The sequence below is a fragment of the Hypanus sabinus genome, chromosome 18 (assembly GCF_030144855.1).
Source record: "Hypanus sabinus isolate sHypSab1 chromosome 18, sHypSab1.hap1, whole genome shotgun sequence".
NCBI lineage: Eukaryota > Metazoa > Chordata > Chondrichthyes > Myliobatiformes > Dasyatidae > Hypanus > Hypanus sabinus.
In genome coordinates this window covers 15,783,680-15,809,320 of record NC_082723.1, presented here as the reverse complement: position 1 = coordinate 15,809,320, position 25,641 = coordinate 15,783,680, and the positions used below count along the sequence as shown (strand labels likewise).

The 25,641-nt window shown below is 44.1% G+C and overlaps 1 protein-coding gene across 2 annotated transcripts in view; it reads right to left on the bottom strand.

The window, feature by feature from the left end:
- The window catches only part of LOC132407354 (adenylate kinase isoenzyme 1-like), a 186,550-nt gene that overhangs the window by 138,148 nt on the left and 22,761 nt on the right, over window positions 1-25,641 (bottom strand). For both annotated transcript variants that reach the window (XM_059993717.1, XM_059993716.1), the window contains exon 3: window positions 15,844-16,005. In XM_059993717.1, coding sequence (XP_059849700.1) covers window positions 15,844-16,005 — 162 coding nt within the window. The remainder of the gene's footprint in view (window positions 1-15,843; window positions 16,006-25,641) is intronic.

The window sequence follows — 25,641 nt, the reverse complement described above, 5'->3', positions numbered from 1 at the left end:
GACTAAGCATTCATTCACACTACTCTCCCGTCACTCTCTTCCACTCTCCCCAGGTTCCACCACTCACCTGCACACTACAGCAACCAACCTACCTGCCTGCACATCTATGGGGTGCTGGAGAGAACTGGGACACCCGAGGAGGGGACACCAACACTGTGACAGGGAGAACATCGAACTCCACAATGAGAGCACCAGAGGTCAGGATTGAACCCACGTCGCTGGGGGGGGGGGGGGGGTTCTGAGGCATCAGCTCTGTGGTGGCAGGCTTCTCCTTAACTGCACTGGACAACAAAGATTTTGTTTCCTGAATACTTTTTGGTGTACCTTAGGGACTTAGGGCAGCTAATCATTAAAATCACTATAATTATTGTTAGACACTTAAGCAAAGAACCCTCAGACACAGAGTACAAACAAAACTCATCAACTAAACATCTTTAGCTTAGTTGAACTATTGAAAATCTTTGGCACCATTATGCAATTAAATGCATTATATTCAATTAAAAAATTAATTTCTTGTTTCTCCAAATTCCTAGGTAAGACAAGCAGTCTGAAATTATATGTGTTCATCTTCAAGCGGTCTATCATAAACAAAAAAAAATTGAGGAAGCAACACTTCTGAAAAAAATTGTTATCCAGTGTTGGGAGGGTGGGTTTGGGTAGGGAGGTGATGATGATGATGGATGATAACATTGATGGACGATGATGGTGACGGACAATGTTGGTGATGGATGATGATGATGATGGACAATGATGGTGACGGACGGTGACAATGATGAATGGTGACGGACGGTGATGGTGGATGATGATAGTGATGGTGATGGATGGTGATGGTGACAGACTGTAATGGTGACGGACGGTGATGATGGTAACGGATAGTGATGAAGGAGGAGTAGGGCTGTCAGCTTGGTGGTGCATCACTGACCAAACCATAATGATGGCCCACTTTTAACCGGGCAGTCTCACCATTCAGGATATGCCCTCTTCCCATTGCTACCATCAAGGTGGTGGTACAGGAGTTTGAGGACACACACTCAACATCCACCTATCATCTGCCAGCTTGTACTCCATCCCCTCCCTCCACTTTCTTAATCTGGATTTTTTTTTCCCTTTCCTTTTCTATCCTGATGAGCCAGAAACATCAAATGTTGATAGTAGAACAGAGTGATCTAGGAATAATGGGGCATAGTTCCCTGAAGGTGGAATCTCATGTGGATAGGGTGGTGAAGAAAGCTTTTGGTATGCTGGCCTTTATAAACCAGAGCATTGAGTATAGGAGTTGGGATGTAATGTTAAAATTGTACAACGCATTCGTGAGGCCAAATTTGGAGTATTGTGTACAGTTCTGGTCATGGAATTATAGGAAAGATGTCAACAAAATAGAGAGCGTACAGAGGAGATTTACTAGAATGTTAACTGGGTTTCAGCACCTAAGTTACAGGGAGAGATTGAACAAGTTAGGTCTTTATTCTTTGGAGCGTAGAAGGTTGAGGGGGGACTTGATAAGGTATTTAAAATAATGAGGGGGATAGATAGAGTTGACGTGGATAGGCTTTTTCCATTGAGAGTAGGGGAGATTCAAACAAGAGGACATGAGTTGAGACTTAGGGGGCAAAAGTTTAAGGGTAACATGAGGGGGAATTTCTTTACTCAGAGAGTGGTAGATGTGTGGAACGAGCTTCCAGTAGAAGTGGTAGAGGCAGGTTTGATATTGTCATTTTTTTAAAAAATTGGATAGGTATATGGACAGGAAAGAAATGGAGAGTTATGGGCTGAGTGCAGGTCAGTGGGACTAGGTGAGAGCAAGCGTTCGGCACAGACTAGAAGGGCCGAGATGGCCTGTTTCTGTGCTGTAATATGGTTTTATGCTGCCTGACCCACTGAATTCGTCCAACATTTGAGGTACAGCTTCTTCCCCATCAGATTTCTGAATGGTCCATGAACCCACGAACATTACCTAACTATTTTGCTCTCTTCCAGCACGATATATTTATCTTTTATATGTCTTTTATATCTTTTTTCTTATTATAACCTAGTTTTTTTTTTAAACATATTGCTCTGTACAGCTGCTGGAAAACAGATTTCACAACATACGTCAGTGATATTAGACTTGATTCTGATTAGGCTGAGCTGAGCGCACAACCAGAGAGAACTACACACTGACTTCATACTGACACGGTAGTGTAGTGGTTAGCACCGTGCTTTACAGTACCAGCGACCCAGGTTCAATTCCCATCACTGCCGTAAGGAATTTGTACATTCTCCCTATGACCACCTGTGTTTCCTCCAGGTCCCCAGTTTCCTCCCACAGTCCAAAGACCTCTACTGGTTGGTTGGTTAATTGGTCAGTGTAAATTGTTACGTGGTTAGGCTAGGGTTAAATCAGGGTGTGCTGGGCAGCGCGGCTTGAAACCGCATGGTTTCTTAATAAATAAACTAATAGGTAAATGTTTTAAGGTCTCCCTGAGGGAAATGGCTGTTTTGTGGTGGGGGGGAAGAAGATGACCATCTGCACTGTAGTTTAATGGTGTTACTGCACCAGCAGGACAGTCTGACCCCCTGGAACCTGTGAACCAGGCTGCTGGAAGCTGCTGTGAGTGTCTGTGGCCTCACGCACACCTACACAAAACTTTAGCTCCTGGGCTACTCTCAGGCTTATTTAATTCCAGGAGCTCCTGGGACAATCTGAGAAGGAGAGTATAACACTAGTATCCATCTCCAAGAGGACTCTGAACTGGTGGGGTTGCCAGGCTCTGGCTGCCCTTGGTCACCTACCCACTTCCTACATGGTAACAGCACAAAGACTGTTGCAGCAACCGCGGAGGATGTCAGGGGGGCCATATGAAAAAACATGTTGAGCAGCGAGTTGAGAAAAACAAAACTAGTGTCAATCTATAAACACAAGAGAATCTGCAGATTCTAGAAGTCAAGAGCAGCATACATGAATTGCTGGAGGAACCCAAAAGGTCAGGCAACACCTATGGAGAAGAATAAACCTGTTGTCTCGGGTCAAGGCCCTTATCTGTTCCTCAGTCTGGACATGTATTAATAAACAAATCTTACTTTACAAGAGGTAACCTATGAAATGGTCAGATTCCGTGACGTGACACTGACTGAAGAAAAGCTTCTACCAAAATACAGATTCAGCTATACTACAATCATACACCTCTGTAGTATCCAGGATACCTTCAAGGAGAGGTACCTCAAAAAGAAGACGTTCATGATTAAGGACCCCAACCACCAGGACGTGCCCTCTCCTCATTGTTACCATCAGGGAGGAGGTACAGGAGCCTGAAGAGACACTGAGCAATTCAGGAACAGCTTCTTCTCCTTTGCCATCATGTATTTCATGATAATATAGAAAAAACCACCCACCCACAGCTCCAATCTCCAATCTGCTAATTAAATTTGCTGATGATACTACACTGACTGGCCTTATCTCAAATAATAATGAGGCAGCTTACAGAAAAGAAGTCATTACCCTGACTCAGTAGTGTCAAGAAAACAACCTCACTCTCAATGACTCAAAAACAGGCTAACCCCGTATAGGCATCAGTGGATCTGGGGTTGAGAGGGTGAACAGCTTTAACTTCCTCAGCATAGGCATCACCGAGGATCTCACGTGGTCTGTACACACCAGCTGTGTGGTGAAAAAAGCACAACAGCACCTCTTTCACCTCAGACAGTTGAAGAAGTTTGGTATGGGCCCCCAAATTCTAAGAACTTTCTACAGGGGCACAATTGAGAGCATCCTGACTGGCTGCATCACTGCCTGGTATGGGAACTGTACTTCCCTCAATCGCAGGACTCTGCAGAGAGTGGTGCAGACAGCCCAGTGCACCTGTGAATGTGAAACTCCCACTATTCAGGACATATACAAAGACAGGTGTGTAAAAGGGGCCCAAAGGATCATTGGAGATCTGAGTCACCCCAACCACAAACTGTTCCAGCTGCTGCCACCCAGGAAACAGTACCGCAGCACAAAAGCCAGGACCAACAGGCTCCAGGACAGCTTCTTCCACCAGGCCATCAGACTGATTAATTCATGCTGATGCAACTGTATTTCTATGTTATATTGATTATCCCATTGTACTTGATATTTATTATAAATTATTATAATTGCACATTACACATCTGAACAGAGACGTAAAGATTTTTACTCCTCATATATTCAAAGGATGTAAGAAATAAAATCAATTCAATTGTTTTGCTGCCACAAAGTTAACAAACACCACAACATATGCCAGTGATAGCAAATCTGATTCTAATATACTGTAGATGATTATCTAAAAATACAAGAAATCATAGAGAAAATTAAGCAATGTGAAAAATAATAATTTTACACTCTAATTCCAACACAGCCAACATCCAACAACTGGAAGTCATCCTTCACTTGTCCCTTACGCCTTGCTTTCCCCCTCCCTCTCCACCATGCTCCACCAGGTTCTGCCTGTTTCTGGCAGTTTGCTCCATGCTATTCTAAGTGTAACAGCCCAAAGCTAACCACGTAAATGGAGAAGCTAGGTGAGGAGTCTGCACAGAGGTGACAGGGCAGGAGATAAGGTAAATTAGGAAGAGGCGGTTAAACTGACGTCAATCTTAAGTAAACATCTGCAGATTATAGAGAAAGAGGAAACTGAACTCTAAGTTATACTTTAAATCTAAAATTGACTGTTTTGATGCATCACGTCTCTTGAAATATCACAGCCCATTTCTCCTCTGTCCCAATGAGCGATCACCCCATGTGAACAGGGTACTGGGAAGTGGGGGCAAGGCAATGGTTGCTAGTAGCAACTTGCACCTGTGGTGTAAGGAGTCATGGACAACAGGAGAGGATGGCAACAACTGCCAATGAAACACGAGGAACCATCATGTGGAGCTTGTGGGTGAAGGTTGACCTTAAAAGGTCAACCCTACCACCCCTGGTCTATCCTCCCAAAGAGGACAGAGTTTCTAACCCAACACCAGAAAATCATGAGCTTTAAGCAGGGCTAAGGCCTGCCATTTCTTCTGGGGAAGGGGTACAGAGATGGAATTGGGTTGAAGTTCATGAGGGGAAGGGGGATGATGTTAAAATTGCAGCTCAGCTGCCAAGCACTTCATACAAGGAGCATCAATGCATCAGGAGCTTCATAGAGAAAGTGACTCCTGATGCAGAATCAACAGTAGGCCAACCCTGAACTGCTTCTATCCACTGGGACAGAATTGCAGCCGGCTCCAAGCAGATCACATGATCATCCCTGGACTAGAGGGGAAAACTAAACCACTGGTCAGTCTTTGCTCCAACTCCCTTCCCATTCTTGAAAGGGTCTTGGACTTTAACCTTCAAAGCAACTTTATAGGCACCCGTTAGTCTCATGAGACCGTGGATTTGCACCTTGGAAGGTTTTTTCCAGGGTGCAGGCCTGGGCAGGGTTGTATGGGAGACCGGCAGTTGCCTAAGCTGCAAGCCTTCCCCTCTCCACGCCACCAATGTTGTCCAAGGGAAGGGAACTAGGACCCATGCAGCTTGGCACCGGTGTCATCACAGAGCAATGTGTGGTTAAGTGCCTTGCTCAAAGACACAACACGCTGCCTCAGCTGAGGCTCGAACCAGTGGCCTTCAGATCACTAGACCATCACCTTAACCACTAGGCCACGCGCCAACACAAAGCAACTATCTCAACTACAACAAAATAAGATGAGGAAAACTGTCAACTGAAGTTGCAGTTAATTATCCTCAGTGAAAATGCATATCAAATTCTACCTAAATAGCACATTTAACATGGCAAAAGTTTATCCAGGTGCCTCACAGCTCAGTTATCAAACTAAGTGATTAAATTTGAGGCATGTAGAATGCTTTCTTCTTGCTGCTGCCATCGGGAATGAGGTAAAGGGGTCAAACAGTTCCAGATTCAGGAACAGTTATTACCCTTCAACCATCAGGCTCTTGAACCAGAGGGGGGTAACTTCACTCACCCCAACACTGAGCTAATTCTGCAACTATGGACTCACTTTCAAGGACTCTACAACTCATGTTCTCAGGATTATTTGTTCATCTATTATTCTTATCTGCACAGTTTGTCTTCTTTCCCACATTGGCAGTTTGTCGGTCTTTGTGGGGAGTTTTTCACTGACTGTTATATTTCTTTGTTCTACTGTGAATGGCTGCAAGAAAATGAATCTCAGGGTAGCATGTGGTAATATAATTGTACATACTTCGATAATAAATTTACTTTGAACTGAAATTTGGTTAGCAAAACTTAGATCATAAGCATCATCTATAAGGAGCATCCTAGAGAGAGACAGGCAAAGGAAGGGATTTCCAGACTTTAGCGGCTAATGATGGATGAGTAACACTGTAGTGGAGAAACAGTCTTCATTTGAGACACAGCACATTTGTTCGTCGAGTCTTATAGCGCAGAACCAGGCCCTTCGGCCCATCAAGCACCATCTGTACTCGGCCCATCTTGACAGATGGCCACCCCAGGATGCAGTTGCCACTTCCTCAGTGTATGACATGCTTGCTGAGACAAAGTTTAGGGAGCCAATTCACACTGGGAAGAGGCATTTAAATAATCTCCATTTAGAAGGCAATTTGCTTCTAAGTGCCACCTGCTCCCGTCCCACTGTAGTCTTTAGATTCTGCTCTTCATTACATCCTGTGTAATTATAGCATCTGGTGTGTGTGAGCACTAATATTAATAAACCCCTTTAATTGACAATGTTTTAATATTAGTAAACAAACCAGCTTTCTACTCCAGTAATAATATCATGGGCTCATTACTTTCAAGGCTTCTTGTGAGCCATGTCCAGCACTGAAATTCCTTTTAAGCAAAATAATTAAAATAGAATGCATCACAAGTGAATTCAGACCACTCAGACTGATTTGTCCACGCGTGAGTGATCCCAGAAAAATTAAGCCAAGATTCGCCTTTACTGAAAGTGTGGTTATTGAGAGCCCCCCTTGGTCCACTCGGAGCTGGCAAAAATCAGAAGAGCAATGGTCACCTCTAATGCACAGTAACACGCTGCTTAAGATTTTACTGTTAATGCTGTGGGGTATTTCAGTTTTCTGTAGAAACAGTGTGTTCTGCTGGTAGTGCTTGGGTTACCATTAAAGGGGTTGTGATGTCCAGCTCAAGGATGTCGGGTCAGCCCATCAGGATGGTGGAACCGGGTCAAGCTCCAGAGAATGCTGGGTGGGGAGGGTTAGTGATGGATACTAAAGGGGTCAAGGCTCTTTTCAGTGGGAGATAGAGAAAGAAGAAGATTGAGAGAACTGGCGGTAGGAATCAATCCAAGCAGAATGCACGATTCGATGGAGGCCAAGATGTTAAGTTCTATTGGTGACCAGAGAATAGGAGCTGGTGCTGTAAGTACAAGGACACCTCCAGCTTTTGGACAATCTGAGCTCCAACTTTGTGCATATGTGACTGTCTCAATTATAATTGGCCCTTTTATTTACTTACTTACTTACAAATGTTTGATTATGTTGACATTCATAAATACACCTTGCTTATAATTGAATGCAGTGTATGATCTGTTATTTCTTCCAGACAATTAATTGCAAGTAGGCAGAATTTACACAGTAGTCACCCAGACTGGGGGTATGGGTAGTCAAAACATCCAGGCTCTCCTGGACTGGTGAGTCCCAAGTCATATTGATCCTGGTGTACGGAGTTTGAGAAAGGTGGATTGCTCAGCGCTGAGGTGATTGGCTTGTTAGGGAGGGGCTAACCAGCTGTGTTTCTAGAGACACCCAAGAAAAATAGATTTCATTATGAATCTGTATCTTTCAGTGCATAGAGCAACCCCGTCCCCTCCATCTTTAGCACTAGGTATGATCTGTTGCCTGTTCATGCGGTTTGTTCTCTCTCTCTCTCTCTCTCTCTCTCTCATTGCAGTTAAAGCCACCTCCATTTGTGCACGCTTTCATTTAATATATATGTGGTTGTGCACAGACACAACAAATATCACAAACTGTACTGACAGTTACGGGACGAAACAGCAAGAATTAAACAGCATGAGAAAACCAAAGCAGCCATGTGTAGCTATGAAAGAAGCGCTGAATTGAAAGTGAAAATAACATGGCAATGGCTTCAGTCAGGAAAGTTGATGATAACAGTAATGAAGTCTGGGAATTGTCTATTGAGGGGGTGGAACTGTATTGTAATGCAAACAATGTGGAAGAGCAGACAAAAAGCCCCTAAGCTTCTTAGCTTAATGGGCACAAGGACCTGGTCTCCCACACAACCTATTAACTGCCGAAAAGCCAGCAAGCAAGGCATTCAATGAATTGTTACAATTTACAAATTCATTTGAGCTCCAAACCGCTGGTAACAGCTGAGTTTTACGAAAGGAACCAATCAAAAGATGGAAAGATTTCTGAATACATTGCAGAACTGGGCAAAGTTTCCCAGTACTGTGACTGCAGAGATGGACTTCCTGATACATTACGGGACAGGCTTGTGTGTGGCATGCAAGTCAAAGCACTCAGAGGAGGCTACTGGCAGAAAGAGATCTAACCTTAGGATGGGCGTTGACCTTTGCAATATCATTAGAGACTGCAGAACTACAGAAAATGAGGTTAGGATATGAAATGCGCAAAATGTCCCTGAATGGTGCAAAGAGCCAAAAATGTTATCGATGTGGCAAACCCTCCCATGATGCAACTGACTGTTGGTTCAAAGAAAAAGTTTGCAGTAAGTGTCAGAGACAAGGTCACAGAGAGAGAGTGTGTGAGGCCGACAAAAAGCACAACTGAGTGAAAAGCCTCAAACACAAAACTAAGCAAATGCATAAAGTTGTTGAATGTAAAACAGAATCTGACAACATAGAGTCTGAACTGTCATGCTTAGAAGTGCATAGTATAACTGAAGCAGATTACAAAAGCAACTGGATCACAATAGATGTGTCCGGTGTAAAACTGAAAATGAAGTGGGTTTCGGCCCGAAACGTCATCACTAAATCTTCCCATAGATGGCTGTTATTGGAGTATAAAAATATTATGGAGTATAAAAGTTGTATTATTTGCTGTGTAACCAAAACTATGTAGTCAGCTTGCTATGCATGTATCCAAAATGAAATCCTAGGAACGTAGAAGACAATGGTGTGTTAGAGGAAGCAAATCTCTTGTAGTGCGTGCTGCAACCAAACAATTTCCGATGCTCATGGCAATTACTGAAGCAAGCTTAGTGGAGAAAGAAACACCGAAAATGTATTGTTACAGCCTACAACACCTGCAGGATGAACAAGAGCAAAACGACAGTGTGGGAGTAGATTGTAAGGGCTTCTGAGTCTTTTTCCTTGTCTCAGGTACAGAGGGACAGGTTTTTGGCTCAGCGGCCCAGGGTAACAGGGGGTTTTGGCACAGAAAATTATAGTTTAGCCTGAGATTTGGGAATAAGTGCTTGAATTTGTTGGGGCTTTTGTGCGCAGTCTCTTAGTCTTTTCTCTGTGTGAGACCCTCTGGGTCTCAAAGGGGGGATATATTGGAGTATAAAAGTTGCAACTTGCTATTTGCTAGAGAATGAAATCTTAAGAATGTAGAAGACAATGTTGTGTTAATAAGAGGAAGCTAAGAGATGTAAATTATGTAATCTGAGTTTGCTATTTGCTATGCATGTACCCAATTTAGCAGGAGAATGAAATATTAAGAATGTTAATGAAAGGTAGCTAAGAGATGTAGATTAGAACATGATTAAGTCACGAAGTATTCAGAATGTAAACTTGCTATTTGCTAGAGAATGAAATCTTAGGAATGTAAAAGACAATGGTGTGTAAATGAGAGGTAGCTAAGAGATGTAGATTAGAACATGATTAAGTCAATGGGACGTACGTGTGGTACGTGTGAAACTGGACCAGGAGACTGATATAAAAAATGCTGTGTCCGGGGATCGGTGGGCAATCAGCAACTAGCTCAATGACCGTCTCAGCTTTGATCTGCAAATTAAAGTTTAACCCTTCTTGAAGAATATTCTGCGTCTCCTGGTCATTTGTGAGGCACGAAAAACCACGACACTGTTTGGCCTGCTGAGTTCTGCCAGTATTTTGTGTTTTTTATTAAGCTTTGTCCATAATTCCAGGGGCTGACTGCAACAGGCCATTTTCTTAGACACCATTAGAGAAGACCTCAGTGAGGGGAAAGAATTACACAGGTGAAAAGGTGTCTCCCAAAGGCAAACTGAAAGCAAATATGAATTATGGAGGCCAAACATAACAGTTAGAGCTTTATATATTGAATAGCGTAGGGCCAGCACTCTTCAGACATGAATGGTTGAGAAAAATCCAACTAGACTGGCATTCGATCAAAGCTGTCAGTGTGACATCAACAGGCAATGTCAGCCAAGACTGGCACAGGTGGAGGTGTTTGAGGAGGGTATTGGTAAACTCAAAGGGCCAGAATTGAACTGGATGAAACAGCAACACCAAGATCCCATGAAGATCGTCCAGTGCCTTATGCATTACGTCCTAAAATGGATGCTGAACTACAGAGCCTGGAGGTGTCTGGGATTGTCTTCAAGGTTGTGTGAAGCACTTGGGCCATGCCCATTGTCCCAGTGATTAAGAAAGGGAAGCTGGAGCCGTTTGCATATGTGGTGATTTCAAGGTGAGTATCACAGTGCTGCATACTGTGCAATATCCCCTCCCACAAAAAGAAGACATTTGGCATCTTTAGCAGGTGGGGAGAGGTTTTCAAAGATTGACTTGTCACAAGCAAATGGAGATTGAGGAGTGAAGCAGGAAATTCCTCACAGGGGACTGTTCCAGTATAACTGTCTCATCTTTGGCATCGCATCAGCTCCAGCAGTTTGGCAAAGAGCTATGGACCAAATGCTGCAAGATATCCCAGGAACACAACAACATGATGTGAAAATTATGTCATCAAGACTGGTGAAAATAATGAGGAGCACCTCCCAGAACCTAGATAAAGTGCTTATCAGACTGAGTGAGCATGGTCTGTGCACAAAGAGAGAGAAATGAGAGATTTTCAAGAATGACATCTCATATTGTGGACGTGTCATTGACCATCATGGCTTACACAAGTCACAAGAGAAGACCAAAACAGTACTACAGGCCCCCAAACCAGAAAATGTGTCACAACTCAGGTCATACTTGGGCCTTGTAAACTAATACCACAGGGTTCTCCCAAGCATTGCTACAGTGCTGCACCCATTGAATGCACTGTACAGACAGGAGCAAAGTGGGAATGGTCAGAAAGATGTGAAAGAGCATTCAAAGAAACAAAGAAACTAATAACATCAGATGAACTGCTCACCCATTATGACCCATCTCTGCCCATCAGAATGGCGTGCAATGTGTCCCCGCATGGCGTTGGAGCTGTTTTGTCACACATTATGAAAGAAGGATCCGATCGCCACATTGTGTTTGCTTCAAGATCAATGATGAGTGCGGAAAGCAACTACGCAGAGATCAACCGAGAGGCCCTTAGTCTAGTACAGGGAATAAAGAAGTTCCACCACTACCTCTAAGGACAAAAGTTTATGCTAGTGACAGACCACCAGCCCCTTGTGTCTATTTTCAATCCCAGAAAGGGAATTCCAGTGATGACTGCTACCCGGTTACAATGTTGGGCACTGTTCCTAGGAGCCCACTCGTATGACATAGAGTTCAAGGGTACCAAACACAGCAACATTGATAGCTTGTCACATCTTCCAGTGTTAGCAACTGAAGAAGTCTTCATAATGACCCAGAGAAGTGTTCAACACAGCACTGGTGGACCAGTTGCTGGCAATAAATTCTGAAATACAAACGGAAACAAGGATTGACCTGCCATTGTCAGAAGTCTATATAATCACCATGCAAGGATGGCCAGCTCAGGGTAACCCAATGTTTCCTGTGTTCACAGCGAGATGAGACCAACTGTCGGTATGTCAAAGAACACTGATGTGTGGATCTCGTGCTGTGGTTCCCTCTAAACTGCGTGCCAGTGTGTTAGCAAATCTGCATGAGCGACACCTGGGTACAGTCAAGGTGAGAGTCTCACCCAGAGCTACATGTGGTGACCAAGAATAAACAGACTGAAGACTTGGCCAAAAGTTCAAAATGCACCCTCACAGACGCAATTACACCCATGGGAGTGGCCATCTTCACCATGGCAAAGTGCACATATTGACATTGCTGGGCCATTCATGGACTCAATGTTTCCAGTTGGTGTGGATGCTCATTCAAAGTTGCCGGAGGTTATACCAAATGAAGTCAATCACCTGTCTCTGCCCTGAGGACCATCTTCACCAGAGATGGCTCACCAGAACAAATAATGAGTGACAATGGACCACAATACACTGTTACGAATGTGCCGCAACTCTGAGGGGCCAAAGGGTACAAAGTCACCCCCTCCTTTTTGGGGATCGCAAAATCACTATTAATTCGGGTCTGGGACCCAGGAAATGAGAGAGAATCCTCAAGGCATGGAAAGTGTCCTGGCCTCAGCGAAACAAAACCCCTGATAACGGCTATTGTCTCTTGGAGACGGAATTGTGTATTGAGTACTGTACTATTCATTGAAGCTCCTCAGGGGACGACCAGAGTGGGCTGGTTGAGGGATTGCATCATCCCAACCTGACTGACATCTGAGACCCCGTGAGTAAGGATAAAAGAGGGTCTGGGGAACAACCCCTTCAGATGCACCAGGAGAAACGCTAGAAATCCCATGACAGCGTTTAATAGCGACAGCCGGTGGGGAGCTCGTGTGCATCCTTCCCTTGCCTGGGATTGGTGGGCTCATCACCGAAGAACGGCTTAGCTAAAAGAGAGGCCACAAGTGAACGGCCACACTAGCGAGACTCCGACGGATCAAAATCATAAAAGGAATTGGCACGTTTTTCTCCAAAACTCTCTCGCTCTCCAACCATTGCAAACCCAGCAGACCCCAAAGGCTGCAGCCTGCATGAACTGAGTGACTTTTATATTTCCATTGGACAATACATTATCCCCTAGACAACGATAGAGCTTATTTCTTATTGATTATTATTATACCCGCACTTTTAGATTTAGTATTGATGACGTATATTATCTGTATATTTGCATTGATATTATTTTTGTGTATTTTTACTAATAAATACTGTTAAAAATAGTATCATCAGACTTCAACTGACCTCTCTATCTTTGCTGGTAAGTGACCCAGTTACAGGGTTCGTAACAACACATTGGAAGAATTCTGACCGTTCGTGAAGAAAAATGGCATCACACATTTCAAATCAGCTCCTCACCACCCAGCAACAAATAGATTAGCTGAAAGGTCTATCCAAATCTTCAAGAAGACCATTAAAGTGATAGATGAGGAGGACACTTCTCAACAGCACAAGGTGGACAACTTACTTTTTTGTTGTTCAGAACTCTGTTCATGTGATGACAACTCAAACACCTGCAATGCTATTCATGAGCAGGGATCTGAGATCTCGAATGGACCTCCTGAAACTAGATCTATGGAGGGAAGTGCAGAATAAGTAGTCCAGCCAGTTGCCAAGGGAAGCAGCAAGGAGCTTTGAGATTGGACAGGAAGTCCTAGTGTGTGATTACTTAGAAGACAAGTGGACACTTGATGGGACAGCTACAAGAAGTGGACCATTGATGTACACAGTGGATGTTGGAGATCAGACATGGAGACGTCATGTGGACCAGGTACTGGATGCTCAGCTGAAGAACACACCTGAGTCAATTGTATGCAACAGGATGGACACTTTACAACCACTGGACTTGCCACTGAGAGCAACATGATACAGGAAACTGAGAACATTGTCTTAGACAAGACACCCGCCAAACCTGACACCACTCCACAGGTCCAGAGGCGCTATCCAGAAAAAAAACAGAGCGCCACCTAAAAGACTGAACTTTAGAACTGTGAAGTTAGTAATGGACTGCTGTTGTGAAAGCATGTTTATTTGGAATATGGGTTATGAAAGGGAAACTAAATGTTTTGTCCATGTACAGTTTTATGGTGCATTAATCTAAAGGGGAAGAAGTGTAATGATTGGATCTATTTCTTTTAGAACAATGACCCTCCCCTTAACACTACATATTGACCTATTGTCTGCACATGCGCATTGTTCCCTCTCTCGCACTGCAATGTGAATACATCTGTTAAAGCCACCTCCCGTGTGCTTGCTTTATTTAATCTAAATGTGGTTGTGCACACGCACTCCTCCTGTCTGGCGCTCAAGTGGTCAGCGTCGTCACCTGAGTTCCTGCTCCCACGTAGTTGCTGCTCTCCCTGCCTTGGAACCCATGCCCATACCCAGCACAAACACAAACCGTTCAAGACCATGCTGTACTCGAGCCTCCTCCTGCCCTTCTGGATTTCTCCTCTCTGCAGGCTCTTCTGTACTTACTAGTGCAAGAGAAGGATTTTTGCCCCGCAATGTGCCGCTAAGTCACCTTCAGTTTTCCCCTAACTGTTCTCCAGGAAAGTGGGCTCCACTCTGTCATGTTCTTCCAGGAGAAACCCATCCCTCCCAGTACTGTGACCCTCGTGCCTTCCTCTACGCACGAAAGCTACCTGACCGACATACCGTAGATTCCCTGTCACTCATTTTAGCCTTGGTCATGTGCCCTGTACTAAGAGCTTTGAAGAGCTTTAACCTTTTATTCTCCCGCTCAAAACATGGCATCTATGTTCAAAGAGAATAAATCTCCCTCAGTTTGTGACAGTCTGTGATGGGGAAGCTGGAGTCTCCCAGGGGTGGGGGGGTGGATTTGCTCTATAGTGATGCTCTTCTGTCTGTGCGGCCCCTTAACACAGGGGGCAGGTGCCGTGGTGTACAGCAACAGCCCAAACACTCCCAGGGAGCCTCCTTCCTCCAAGCCCTGGGTGTTTCATTGTTCCCCCACACACTGCGATGTCGTTAATAGATCTCTCTATATAAAGTGCTGAATGGTTCCACCGAGATTTCTTGCTCCCAGGCTCCAGGTACCAGCATGGTAAACCTCAAACTGCCCTCTGAAACCTCAGCCCAAAAGGCAGTTAAACACTGGATCTTCCCTGACCTCAGGACTTCCCACAGCGCTGCCCAGCTTTGGGAACATAGTCACTACAGCAGCCAGTCAGTGCACAGCAAGCTCCCTCAGGCTGCAGCCTTAACAATACATCTGGGGCAGGAAGACGAGGAAACAAGGCAAAGTCCCCTGTTACATTCACATGAGCAGACAGACACAGCACTGATTTAACTCCTTAAACACAGGGCCAGAGAAAGCTCTCAAAGCTCAAAGTAAAATTTATTATCAGAGTACAAACACGTCACTACATACAACCCTGAGATTCTTCTGCGGGCATACTGAGCAAATCTATAGAACGGTAACTGGAAACAATGGACAACAAACTGTGCAAACACAAATATTAATAAATAGCAATAAAAATGAGCATGTGGCAACAAGACAGATGAGTCCTTAAATGAGTGTATTTCTGCCCTTTTGTTCAACAGCCTGCTGGCTGAAGGGTAGTCCTTGAACCTGGTGGTGTGAGTCCTGAGGCTCCTGTACCTTCTATCTGATGGCAGCAGAGAGAAAAGAGCGTGGCCTGGGTGGTGAGATTCTTCAGGTAGGTCTGGCTCAAGCAAGAGGGTTATGGTTGAGCCACAACGCACTCTATAATGAAACAGCTAACAGGAGTCTGTCGTAGATAACCAGCACAGCAAAAACATTACACTTTCAATGGGCAATTTTACATCAGAGCAGAAACAGTAGCACTATTTAGTACTGAATAAAACACCCTCAGTGGGCGTCTGGACAAGGCTTTGTTCTAATGTTAATGACCTTTTTAAATTTTACAGCACTGATGTCCTTGGGCACTTTATGTTAAATGTGGGTTTTTTCTGCAGACAGCATTGAAGGAAAGCAAAGACGTACCAATAACAAAGATGATGCAGGGCCTTGGTTTGCCTGGGTCGAAGACATCATATTCTTGAATCAGCCCTGAAGATTCTGTCATGTCCGAGTCACTCTCGATTGAAAACTGGGCTTGTATGGGAGGCAGACGATCATAGCGGCGATGGGGAGCCATTCCCAGCTCTAGAAGACAAGGTTATTCACAGTAAAGTGCAGCCCTGGTCCAAAAGTATTTCAGACATTAACTCCCCTTCATCTCCCTGGCTACCAAACAGAAACAATCACTAACTCTGTCTCTACAGATGCTGCCTGATATGTTGGGTTTTCCCAAAATTTTCAGTTCTGCTTCACATTTTGCTGGGATCCCATGACCACAAGGTCAATTTGACTGAAATGGAGGGATCTCCCTCAGATTCAGAAACAAGAACTGATAAAACAGAAGCAGGAGTTGGCCCATTCAGCTGGTAGGATTAGGATGTAGAATTGTTATTTTTAATAATAACAACAACAAAAAGTGGGAAATTATTTTGTTACAACAGCAACATTTAAAAACACAATAGGCAATAATAATAATACTAAATATAATAACTAATAATAAGGTACAGAATAATAATATACACAATTTACCATTGTGCAATAATAATGTACAAAACAATAAAACAGAGAATATTGCACCACGATGTGCATTCTCCTGCCACACAGAGATAAATCGTTGAATATGCTTATTGCATTTGGTACTTTTTCTTGTAGTTTAATTTTCCTATACTTTGTTCTTTTATATAATCACCTATAGACCTGCAAGTTTCCAGTTAATTTTCCAGTAATTGTTGTCAAGTTTATTGTCATTTAACTATATACGGTACATGTATACCATCAAACGAGACAACATTCCTCCGAACCAGGGTGTAAAGCACAGTAGTACACATAACACACAATTATTTGTGTAAGTAAGGATAAAATCTACATACAGATTAGAGCATAAATTAAATATTGCAAGGTACAGAACAGATTATCCAGTGACACTTCAAATGTGACGTGACAGTGAGTTTAGAAGCCTAACGGCCTGAGGATCAAACTGTTTCCCCATCCTGACCATTCCTGCTTTTATGCATCGGAGTCTCCTGCCTGATGGTAGAAAGTCAAAGAGGATGCTGGATGGATGGATGGGGGGGTCCTTCATAAAACTAAGGGTCCTGTGTACACAACGCTCCTGATAAATGTCCCCAATAGATGGTAGGGAGACCCCTATGATCCTCTCAGGTGTTCTCACAGTCCTTTGTAGGGACTTCTGGTCCCACGCTCGGCTGCTCCCAGACCAGATGGAGATGCAACTTGTCAAGATGCTTTCAATGGTGCCCCTGTAAAATTCACTTGGGGTGGGGGGGGAAGCCTCAGTTGCCTCAATCTCCTTAGGAAGTGGAGATGCTGCTGTGCCTTCTTGTTCAGGGAGGTGGTTTTGAGGGACTAGGTAAGGTTGTCTGTGCTATGAACTCCCAGGAACTTGATGCACTTAACTCTCTCTATGGAGGAGCCATGTTTTTGCACAGCGGAATGGTTCATCTGCATGAAGTCCACAACAATTTCCTTGGCCTTCTCCACCTTGAGAGTTAGGTCGCTTGTGTATTTTTCTAGAAGCTTCTTAGTTTCTCTGTAGCAGGTGTGTCATGCCACTTGAATCTGGCTATTTTATAGGCTAATTCTTATCAAAAGAGTGCTATTATTTTTTAGTTGGAGCTAGTTTTTGTAGAAGACCACAATTTTTTTGTTCTCTTAGCTCTTTCTTTGTTCAATTTTCGTTCTCGTAATGCTTAATAAAATGGACGTAAGCAACAAAATTTGTGCCTCATTCTTGACTTCTGAAGAACTTCTGATTCAACAAGTCCCTCATGCCTGTTCTCCTATTAAATAATATCATGGCCATTCCTTTACCATTTTCCTCCACTAACCCTTAACCCTTATTGTATTAACATATAAAAATTCACTGATCTGCACTTTGAACATACTCAGCAACTAAGCCCCCACATCTCTCTTTAGTACAGAATTCCAAAGATTCCTTACTGTCTGGCAAAATCTCTTCTCAGCTGTCGTGGATACTGACCAGTTTTCTGAGACCTTGACTTCTAGAACTAGACACTACAGCTAAGGGAAATATCAACCCTACATCTACCCTTTCAACCCCACAAGAATCTGTTCAACTCAGTGGGATCTCCTCCCGTTCTTCTAAACTTTAGAACCAGAGAAGAATGGACTTCAGAATCCATTCTGAAGAACACAAGCCCCACCTGCTTAATCCCTAATCACACACCATTAACATGTCTTTTCCTAGAGCAGGGGTCGGCAACCCGCGGCTCCGGAGCCACATGCAGCTCTTTCATCTCTGTGCTGCGGCTCCCCGTGGTTTGTTAGTTTTTGAAATGTAATTCGAAATTTGAAGATTATGGTGATCTTGTACAATCTAAATAAAACGTTGTGGAGACCCCATTTCCTGGCACATCCGAACCGGCTCACAATTAGCCACCGTTCCGGCTAAGGGAGATAGCCTACGGGGGTTTGTGAGTACGTGTCTTTTGGAGCATCCGCGCCCACGGGGACGGGTTGAGGGAGGCTTTAAAGCAAGGCTGTTTAGTTCGAATAAAGTTACCTTTGACTGCAGTGTCTTTATTTTAGCGCTGCGTGTAGCGCTACACCGCTACAACGTATTTTTTATCGCTATTAATATACATCACCACTGCCAATGCCTGACACCCGCCAGTGCGCGATTTCTTTTAATTCTTCGATCCAAGGTAGGCTGACTATGGAGTAACCTTCAACCCAACGTCTTTTTTTCGGAGTTCAAAATGTTTTTGTTGCATGCAGAAATGTAATTTCGTTTTCTCTGCAGGAGTTCATCAATTTCATAAATGCAACACATTATAGTTTGTTTATACATAGCATAAAAGGCAAAAAAAACCGTTGTATGCAGTGTTATTTCATTTTAAATGTCAAACGGGTTTTGTGGCTCCCAGTGTTTTCTTTTCTGTGGGAAATGGGTCCATATGGCTCTTTCAGTGGTAAACGTTGCCGACCCCTGTCCTAGAGGAATCACTTGCTCTCACACAGAATCTTCCAGTCACTGGCGTCCCACCAATATTCCAGTCACATGACTACCGCCAACACATCAACCTAGAAGCAGCAGCAGAGAAATATTTTCCCCTCCATACAGGCTAAGCCACAAACTTAACTGTAGCCACGCAACTGTTATGCAAAATAACAATCTTAAGTTTGAATAAATCAAACAAACTAAAATTAATGTATAATAACAACTAAGCTTTTGGAGAAGCTCTCAGTTAAAGGAGTTGTTGGCCTGAAAGACAAAGCTATTGTTGAAGAGACATCCTTGTTAGTTCTGTGGATTTTTAGCAAAGATGGCCCAACTAGAAACAGGAGCAGCTCCAGATTTAATTTTTATCTTGCCCTATAAATTTCTGATCGCTAGTAGCCAAGGTAAACAGTCTGGAAAGAACACACTATTAGCTTGAGATGGTGTCAGTAAACAGCAGAGTGCAATTGGTAATGTGAAAGGAAGTTAATTGTTTAAATGCAAGGCAAACTCAGCCTGACAACTATGCTCAAATAGAACATTTGTCTAGGCAACTGTCTGCATAAATAAATGAACCGTTCTGCTGATGGCTGAACTCTAAATTTAGACATTTCAATGGATTTGTTTCAATTTCCCTTTTAAGTAAAATTTTATAAAGGAGCGAAGCCAGAACAAAAATTAACCTTTGTCCGGGGGTGGGGGTGAGTCTGATGTTACAAATATCCAATTCTGATCGGCAACTTTCAGAAATAATCAGTACGTCCAACTCCCAGACGTTGTTGGAAGTGATTCAACGACATGGATTAGTCTCGCCTGACGAGCACTGCACACAGTGGTCAGACTCAAAGCATCTGAGTGACGCCCACAAGCTTCAGATGCAGGAGGTGAGCTTCCTGTGAGGAAGGGCTCACTGACACTTTGGTTTCATTGTGGTGAAGGCTTGGTGCAGTGGGATGGGACATCTGCTCCCTGCTTGACTCTGCCTCGAACATCTGAGACCAAGAGCAGAAGGGGACAAGAAGCCTGTGGTCAGGAAGTTGGAAAACAAAAATAGGCACACAAAAAAAGCCCCAGCCAATAGTTCCATCTGATTCTGTGTGTTTTAAATAGCCGAGTGCATTTTTAAGCCTTACTCAGATGCACTGCAGATTCCAGTACTCACTAATGGCAAAATTAATCATAAAATATTGCCAAAAGAAACCTGTTAATACTCTCACTACACAGTGCAATGCTGAAGAGGACATACAATTGATTTTGTTTTTATTCTCCGCAGCCTTTATTGCTCATTACTAACTGCTCAGGTGGCAGGGTGAAGATACGTCTCTACCAAAGGAGGTGTGTGGAGCTCCTTCCCTCCGCTATTTTGCATATCATGAGTCCTGGTTTTGCAACCACTGATAATGGGCAGACAATTGCTGAAGAGCATTGGCAATGGCTGGGACAACCCGTTCGGCAAAGACACTGCCCAGAAGGTGTCAATGGCAAACCATTTCAGAAGTTTGCCAAGAACAGCCACAGTCATAGGCAAGACCGTGATCGCCCACTTCGCGCCACACAGCACGCAGCGAATGAACTAATTGTTTACATGAACATGAACCACGACTGGTACAGATGCACCCACAGAACATTCCGGATTTAGGTGTACTCCTGCAACCCGGAATGTGCCAGTCGGCTGCATTCCTCTCTGGACATCTCACTGTGCCAGCAGGCCAGCAAGTTTTGGGGAAGCCATAGGGCATCTTACACTGAGTCGATGATCTTCCAGCAGCATTTGACATCCATCTCTTTGCTTGCCTCTAAATCAAAGAGTCCTCTCTCAGTCAGCTTTTCAAATGAACCACGGCCCAGGCCCTTGCCTCTTTTTCCACACCCTCTTTACAAACCCACAGTCCACAAGGAGTTGAGCAATTCTCTTGTCCGCACGACAGGAATCAAACTTCAGTAGCAGAGGGCGTATTTCTTCTTTACTCTATCACAGATGCAGGGCACCCATCAGGTCCTGACTAAAGATCAGGACCTGACTAAAGATCAGGACCAGCGGGATGTTTAAATCTTTAGCTTTTATAAGGAATCACTCAAGGTTAGACAACAACCCCTCTAAAGTTCCAGCAGCTCACCAGTGGCCAAATCACAGAAATGTGGCCCAAAAAAAACCTATTTCCAGTAACAGGTTCTGTCCTTAGATCAGAGCCAATGTCATCACACATCACAGTTTAGTTCCAGTTCACCTTTCATGGACAGCTTCCTGTTTCACAGCCAATTCATCATTACCGTGGCTATAGTTCAGGAAAGGACCAATAGCTGATGCCATCTGGGGACGAACTGACAACGAAAGATTAGTGGGAGTTTGGGGGGAAAAGCAACCCTGAGGATATGTAACATCTGAGACCCTTCAGGATGTTAAATGTTTCAGTAGAGTCCCTTTATAGTGTTTTAAATTTCATTGGCGAGACCGGCGGTGGGGGACATGGCCTCGGTTGTTGTGTGGAGTTGGCCCTCGTTCCGCGGTGTCACCCGTTACAGGCGCCGGAGACCATGAAGGAGAGAGCAGAGACGAGGTGGGCACACTGGAATCTGAGACCCCTGCTGACCGGCTCTCCAGTGTTCGCACTCTGGAAGACAATGTGGATTGCCCACTTCTGCAGCTGACCCAACGCAACCAGAGCAACTACTGCATGTTTGTCCTTGCATGGGCCATCAATCTGCAGGCCAAGCCACTCGGGGACTTGTACAAATGAAATATTGCGAATGTACGTGCCACCATAACCATATGTACTCGGTGTTACCGTAGGCCTTGTATTTTGCAGCTTGGCCTCGGAGGGATGCTGTTTCGTTTTGCTGTGCACTTGTACTGTATGTGGTTGAATGACACCAGGGCACCACTGCTCAGTACAAGAGGACATGGCTTTAAGGTAAGGGGAGGGCAGTTCAAGGGGGATATTAGAGGAAGGTTTTTTACTCAGAGTCGGTGTGTGGAATGCACTGCCTGAGTCAGTGGTGGAGGCAGATACACTAGTGAAATTTAAGAGACTACTAGACAGGTATATGGAGGAATTTAAGGTGGAGGGTTATATGGGAGGCAGGGTTTAAGGGTCGGCACAACATTGTGGGCCGAAGGGCCTGTATTGTGCTGTACTATTTAATGCTCAACTGGAACTCAAACAGGAAGACAAATCCCTCCAATCTTTCATCATGAGGCAAACCATGGAAGGTGACAGGGAGAGGTTCAAAGGGGATGCAAGGAGTAAGTTTTGTTAGTCAGACAGTAGTGGATGCCTGCCTGTCTTGGTGGTGGAGGCAAATACATTAGTGGCTTTTAAGAGACATTTAGATAGGCACATGAATATGAAGAAGATGGAAGGATGTGGACATCGTGTAGGGAGTAGTTTTCTGGAGGTTTTTTGGATTTAGTTTTTTACCTAGTTTAGTACATTGTGGGCTGAAGGGCCTGTTCCAGGACTGACTTGTTCTATTTTCTATTTCAAAGTGCTAAGTAAAAGTGTGTTTGTGTATACACACACACATATTCACACTCAGTAAATCCAAGAATCATGATGAAAGATTGCACCTAACAGAGAGCAAAACAGCCCATGTGCAAAAGACTGTGCACTTAACTTCTCTGAACAACTTCCAACACGGTAACATCCTTGTTTAAGTAAAGAGGCCATTACTGTGCAGAGTACTCTGGATGTGGTCTCACCAATACCCTACACAACTGAAGAACAGGCTCCCTACTCTTGTGGTCAATTCATAACACAACATTCTGTTGAGTTTCCCAACTATTTCTTTAACCTGCACACTAGCCTTTTTGCAGACCAGGCAACAGTACACTCAGATCTCTCTGCATTATGCTCTTCTGTTCCCAGAGCACCAAGTCTCTCACCATTTAAACAAAGAACTTCCTTTATTTTCTTTCAGGCAAAATGGCCAATATCACACAATGCACATTATAATCTACTTGTCAGATGAACCTCCTCTCATTGAAACAGACAACCAGCTGGGGGATTTCAGCAGCTTCAGTGAGGGGAGCTCTTGGAAAGGAAGTGTGACCTTTCAGATCAAAGTTCAAAGTTCCCTGTTGCTGTGTGGCTCGCTGTGAAAGGCGGTTAGGCCTCTGCCTCATGTGGTGTCCCTCCTTCAATGATGTCAGTAATGTCGGAGGATGTTTTGATGGTTCTGTGTTTATGGATTGGACGAATGCGGTTATGGACTGTAGTTTTTATACTCGGAATTTTTTGCCTGTTCTTTTTCCATTCTGTTGTGCAAAGGGAGGGGGTTTGTGAGTTGATTACTTGTTACGTTCTGTTAGTTTTTTTGTGCAGGGAGGGCTGTTTGGGGGTCGATGTTCTTGTTCCGTTTTGTGCAGCAGGATTGGGGGGGGGGGGGGTTCAATGCTCTTGTTGCAATTTGTGTGCGGAACACGTTTGGGGGTTGATGACGGGATGCCATCTTTTTCGGTGCAGGGGGGGTTTGCTGTTCCTCTCTGAACAACTTTCACGTTCCTTCTTTGTTTCGTGGCTATCTGGAGAAGACAAATCTCGGAGTTGTATATGGGTACATACTTTGATAATACAGTAAATGAACTTTTAAACTTCCTTTTGAAATTTGGAAGCTCAAAGTAAATTTGGTATCAAAGTACTTATATATCATCACATACAATCCTGAGATTCATTTTCTTGCAGGCATTCACAGTAAATACAAGAAACACAATAGGAACAATGAAAGAGCGCACACAACAGGATGGACAACAACCAATGTGGGAAATAAAAACGAACTGTGCAATACAAAAAGAAAAAGGAAAAAGCAATAAATATCAAGATCATGAGATGAAAGGGTCGAGTCTATTGGCTGTGGGATCAGTTTAGTGATGGGACAAGTGAAGTTTAGTGAAGTCATCCCCAGTGGTTCAAGAGCTTGATGGTTGAGGGGTAATAACTGTTCCTGAACCTGGTGGTGTGGGCACTGAGGCTCCTGTACCTTCTTGATGGCAGCAGTGAGAAGAGAGCATGGCTTGTGTGGTGGGGGTCCCTGATGATGGATGCTGATTTCCTGTGACAGTGCTCTGTGTACACAGGCTTAATGATGGGGAGGGCTTTACCAGTGACAAGGCAGTATTGGCAACATTTAGTAGCATTTCACATTCAAGGACATTGGTGTTTCCAAAACAGGTGGTAATACAAACAGTCAGTGAGAGAGTGGGAGAGCCAGTGGATGTAGTGTACCTGGACTTCCAGAAAGCTTTTGATAAAGTCCCACATAGGAGATTAGTGGGCAAAATTAGGGCACATGGTATTGGGGGCAGAGTACTGACATGGATTGAAAATTGGCTGGCTGACAGGAAATAGAGTAGCGATTAACGGGTCCCGTTCGGAATGGCAGGCTGTGACCAGTGGGGTACCGCAAGGTTCGGTGCTGGGACCACAGCTGTTTACAATATACATTAATGATTTAGATGAAGGGATTAAAAGTAACATTAGCAAATTTGCTGATGACACAAAGCTGGGTGGCAGTGTGAAATGTCAGGAGGATGTTATGAGAATGCAGGGTGACTTGGACAGGTTGGATGAGTGGGCAAATGTATGGCAGATGCAGTTTAATGTGGATAAACGTGAGGTTATCCACTTTGGTGGCAAGAACAGGAAGGCAGATTACTATCTAAATGGAGTCAAGTTAGGAAAAGGGGAAGTACAACAAGATCTAGGTGTTCTTGTACATCAGTCAATGAAAGCAAGCATGCAGGTACAGCAGGCAGTGAAGAAAGCTAATGGTATGCTGGCCTTTATAACAAGTGGAATTGAGTATAGGAGTGAAGAGGTCCTTCTGCAGCTGTACAGGGCCCTGGTGAGACCACACCTGGAGTATTGTGTGCAGTTTTGGTCTCCCAATTTAAGGAAGGACATTCTTGCTATTGAGGGAGTGCAGCGCAGGTTCACAAGGTTAATTCCCGGAATGGCGGGACTGTCATATTTTGAAAGATTGGAGCAACTGGGTTTGTATACACTGGAATTTAGAAGGATGAGAGGAGATCTGATTGAAACATATAAGATTATTAAGGGATTGGACACACTGGAGGCAGGAAGCATGTTCCCGCTGATGGGTGAGTCCAGAACTGGAGGCCACAGTTTAAGAATAAGGGGTAGGCCATTTAGAACAGAGATGCGGAAAAACTTTTTCACCCAGAGAGTGGTGGATATGTGGAATGCTCTGCCCCAGAAGGTAGTGGAGGCCAAGTCTCTGGATGCATTCAAGAGAGAGTTAGATAGAGCTCTTATAGATAGCGGGGTCAAGGGATATGGGGAGAGGGCAGGAATGGGGTACTGATTGTGTATGATCAGCCATGATCACAGTGAATGGTGGTGCTGGCTAGAAGGGCCGAATGGCCTACTCCTGCACCTACTGTCTATTGTCAATATACTCTCCACCACACATCTACAGACATTTGTCGAAGTATTAGATGTCAAACCGATTTTTCACATACGCCTAAGATAGTAGAGGCACTGCCATGCTTTCTTAGTAATTACACTTATGTGCTGAGCCCAGGACAGAAATGATAATACTGAGGAAGACCCTCCACACGATGCATCACGACGGAGTGGAGGGGTGAGATGGCAGGAAAGATGAGAAGGCAAGTGGAGAGACAGCAGTCCAATCCTTGACAAAGGGAATCTTCCTTTACTCTTCTGTAAACTCCTTACAACATACATACACTCTGTGACCACTTTATTAGACCTGTACACCTG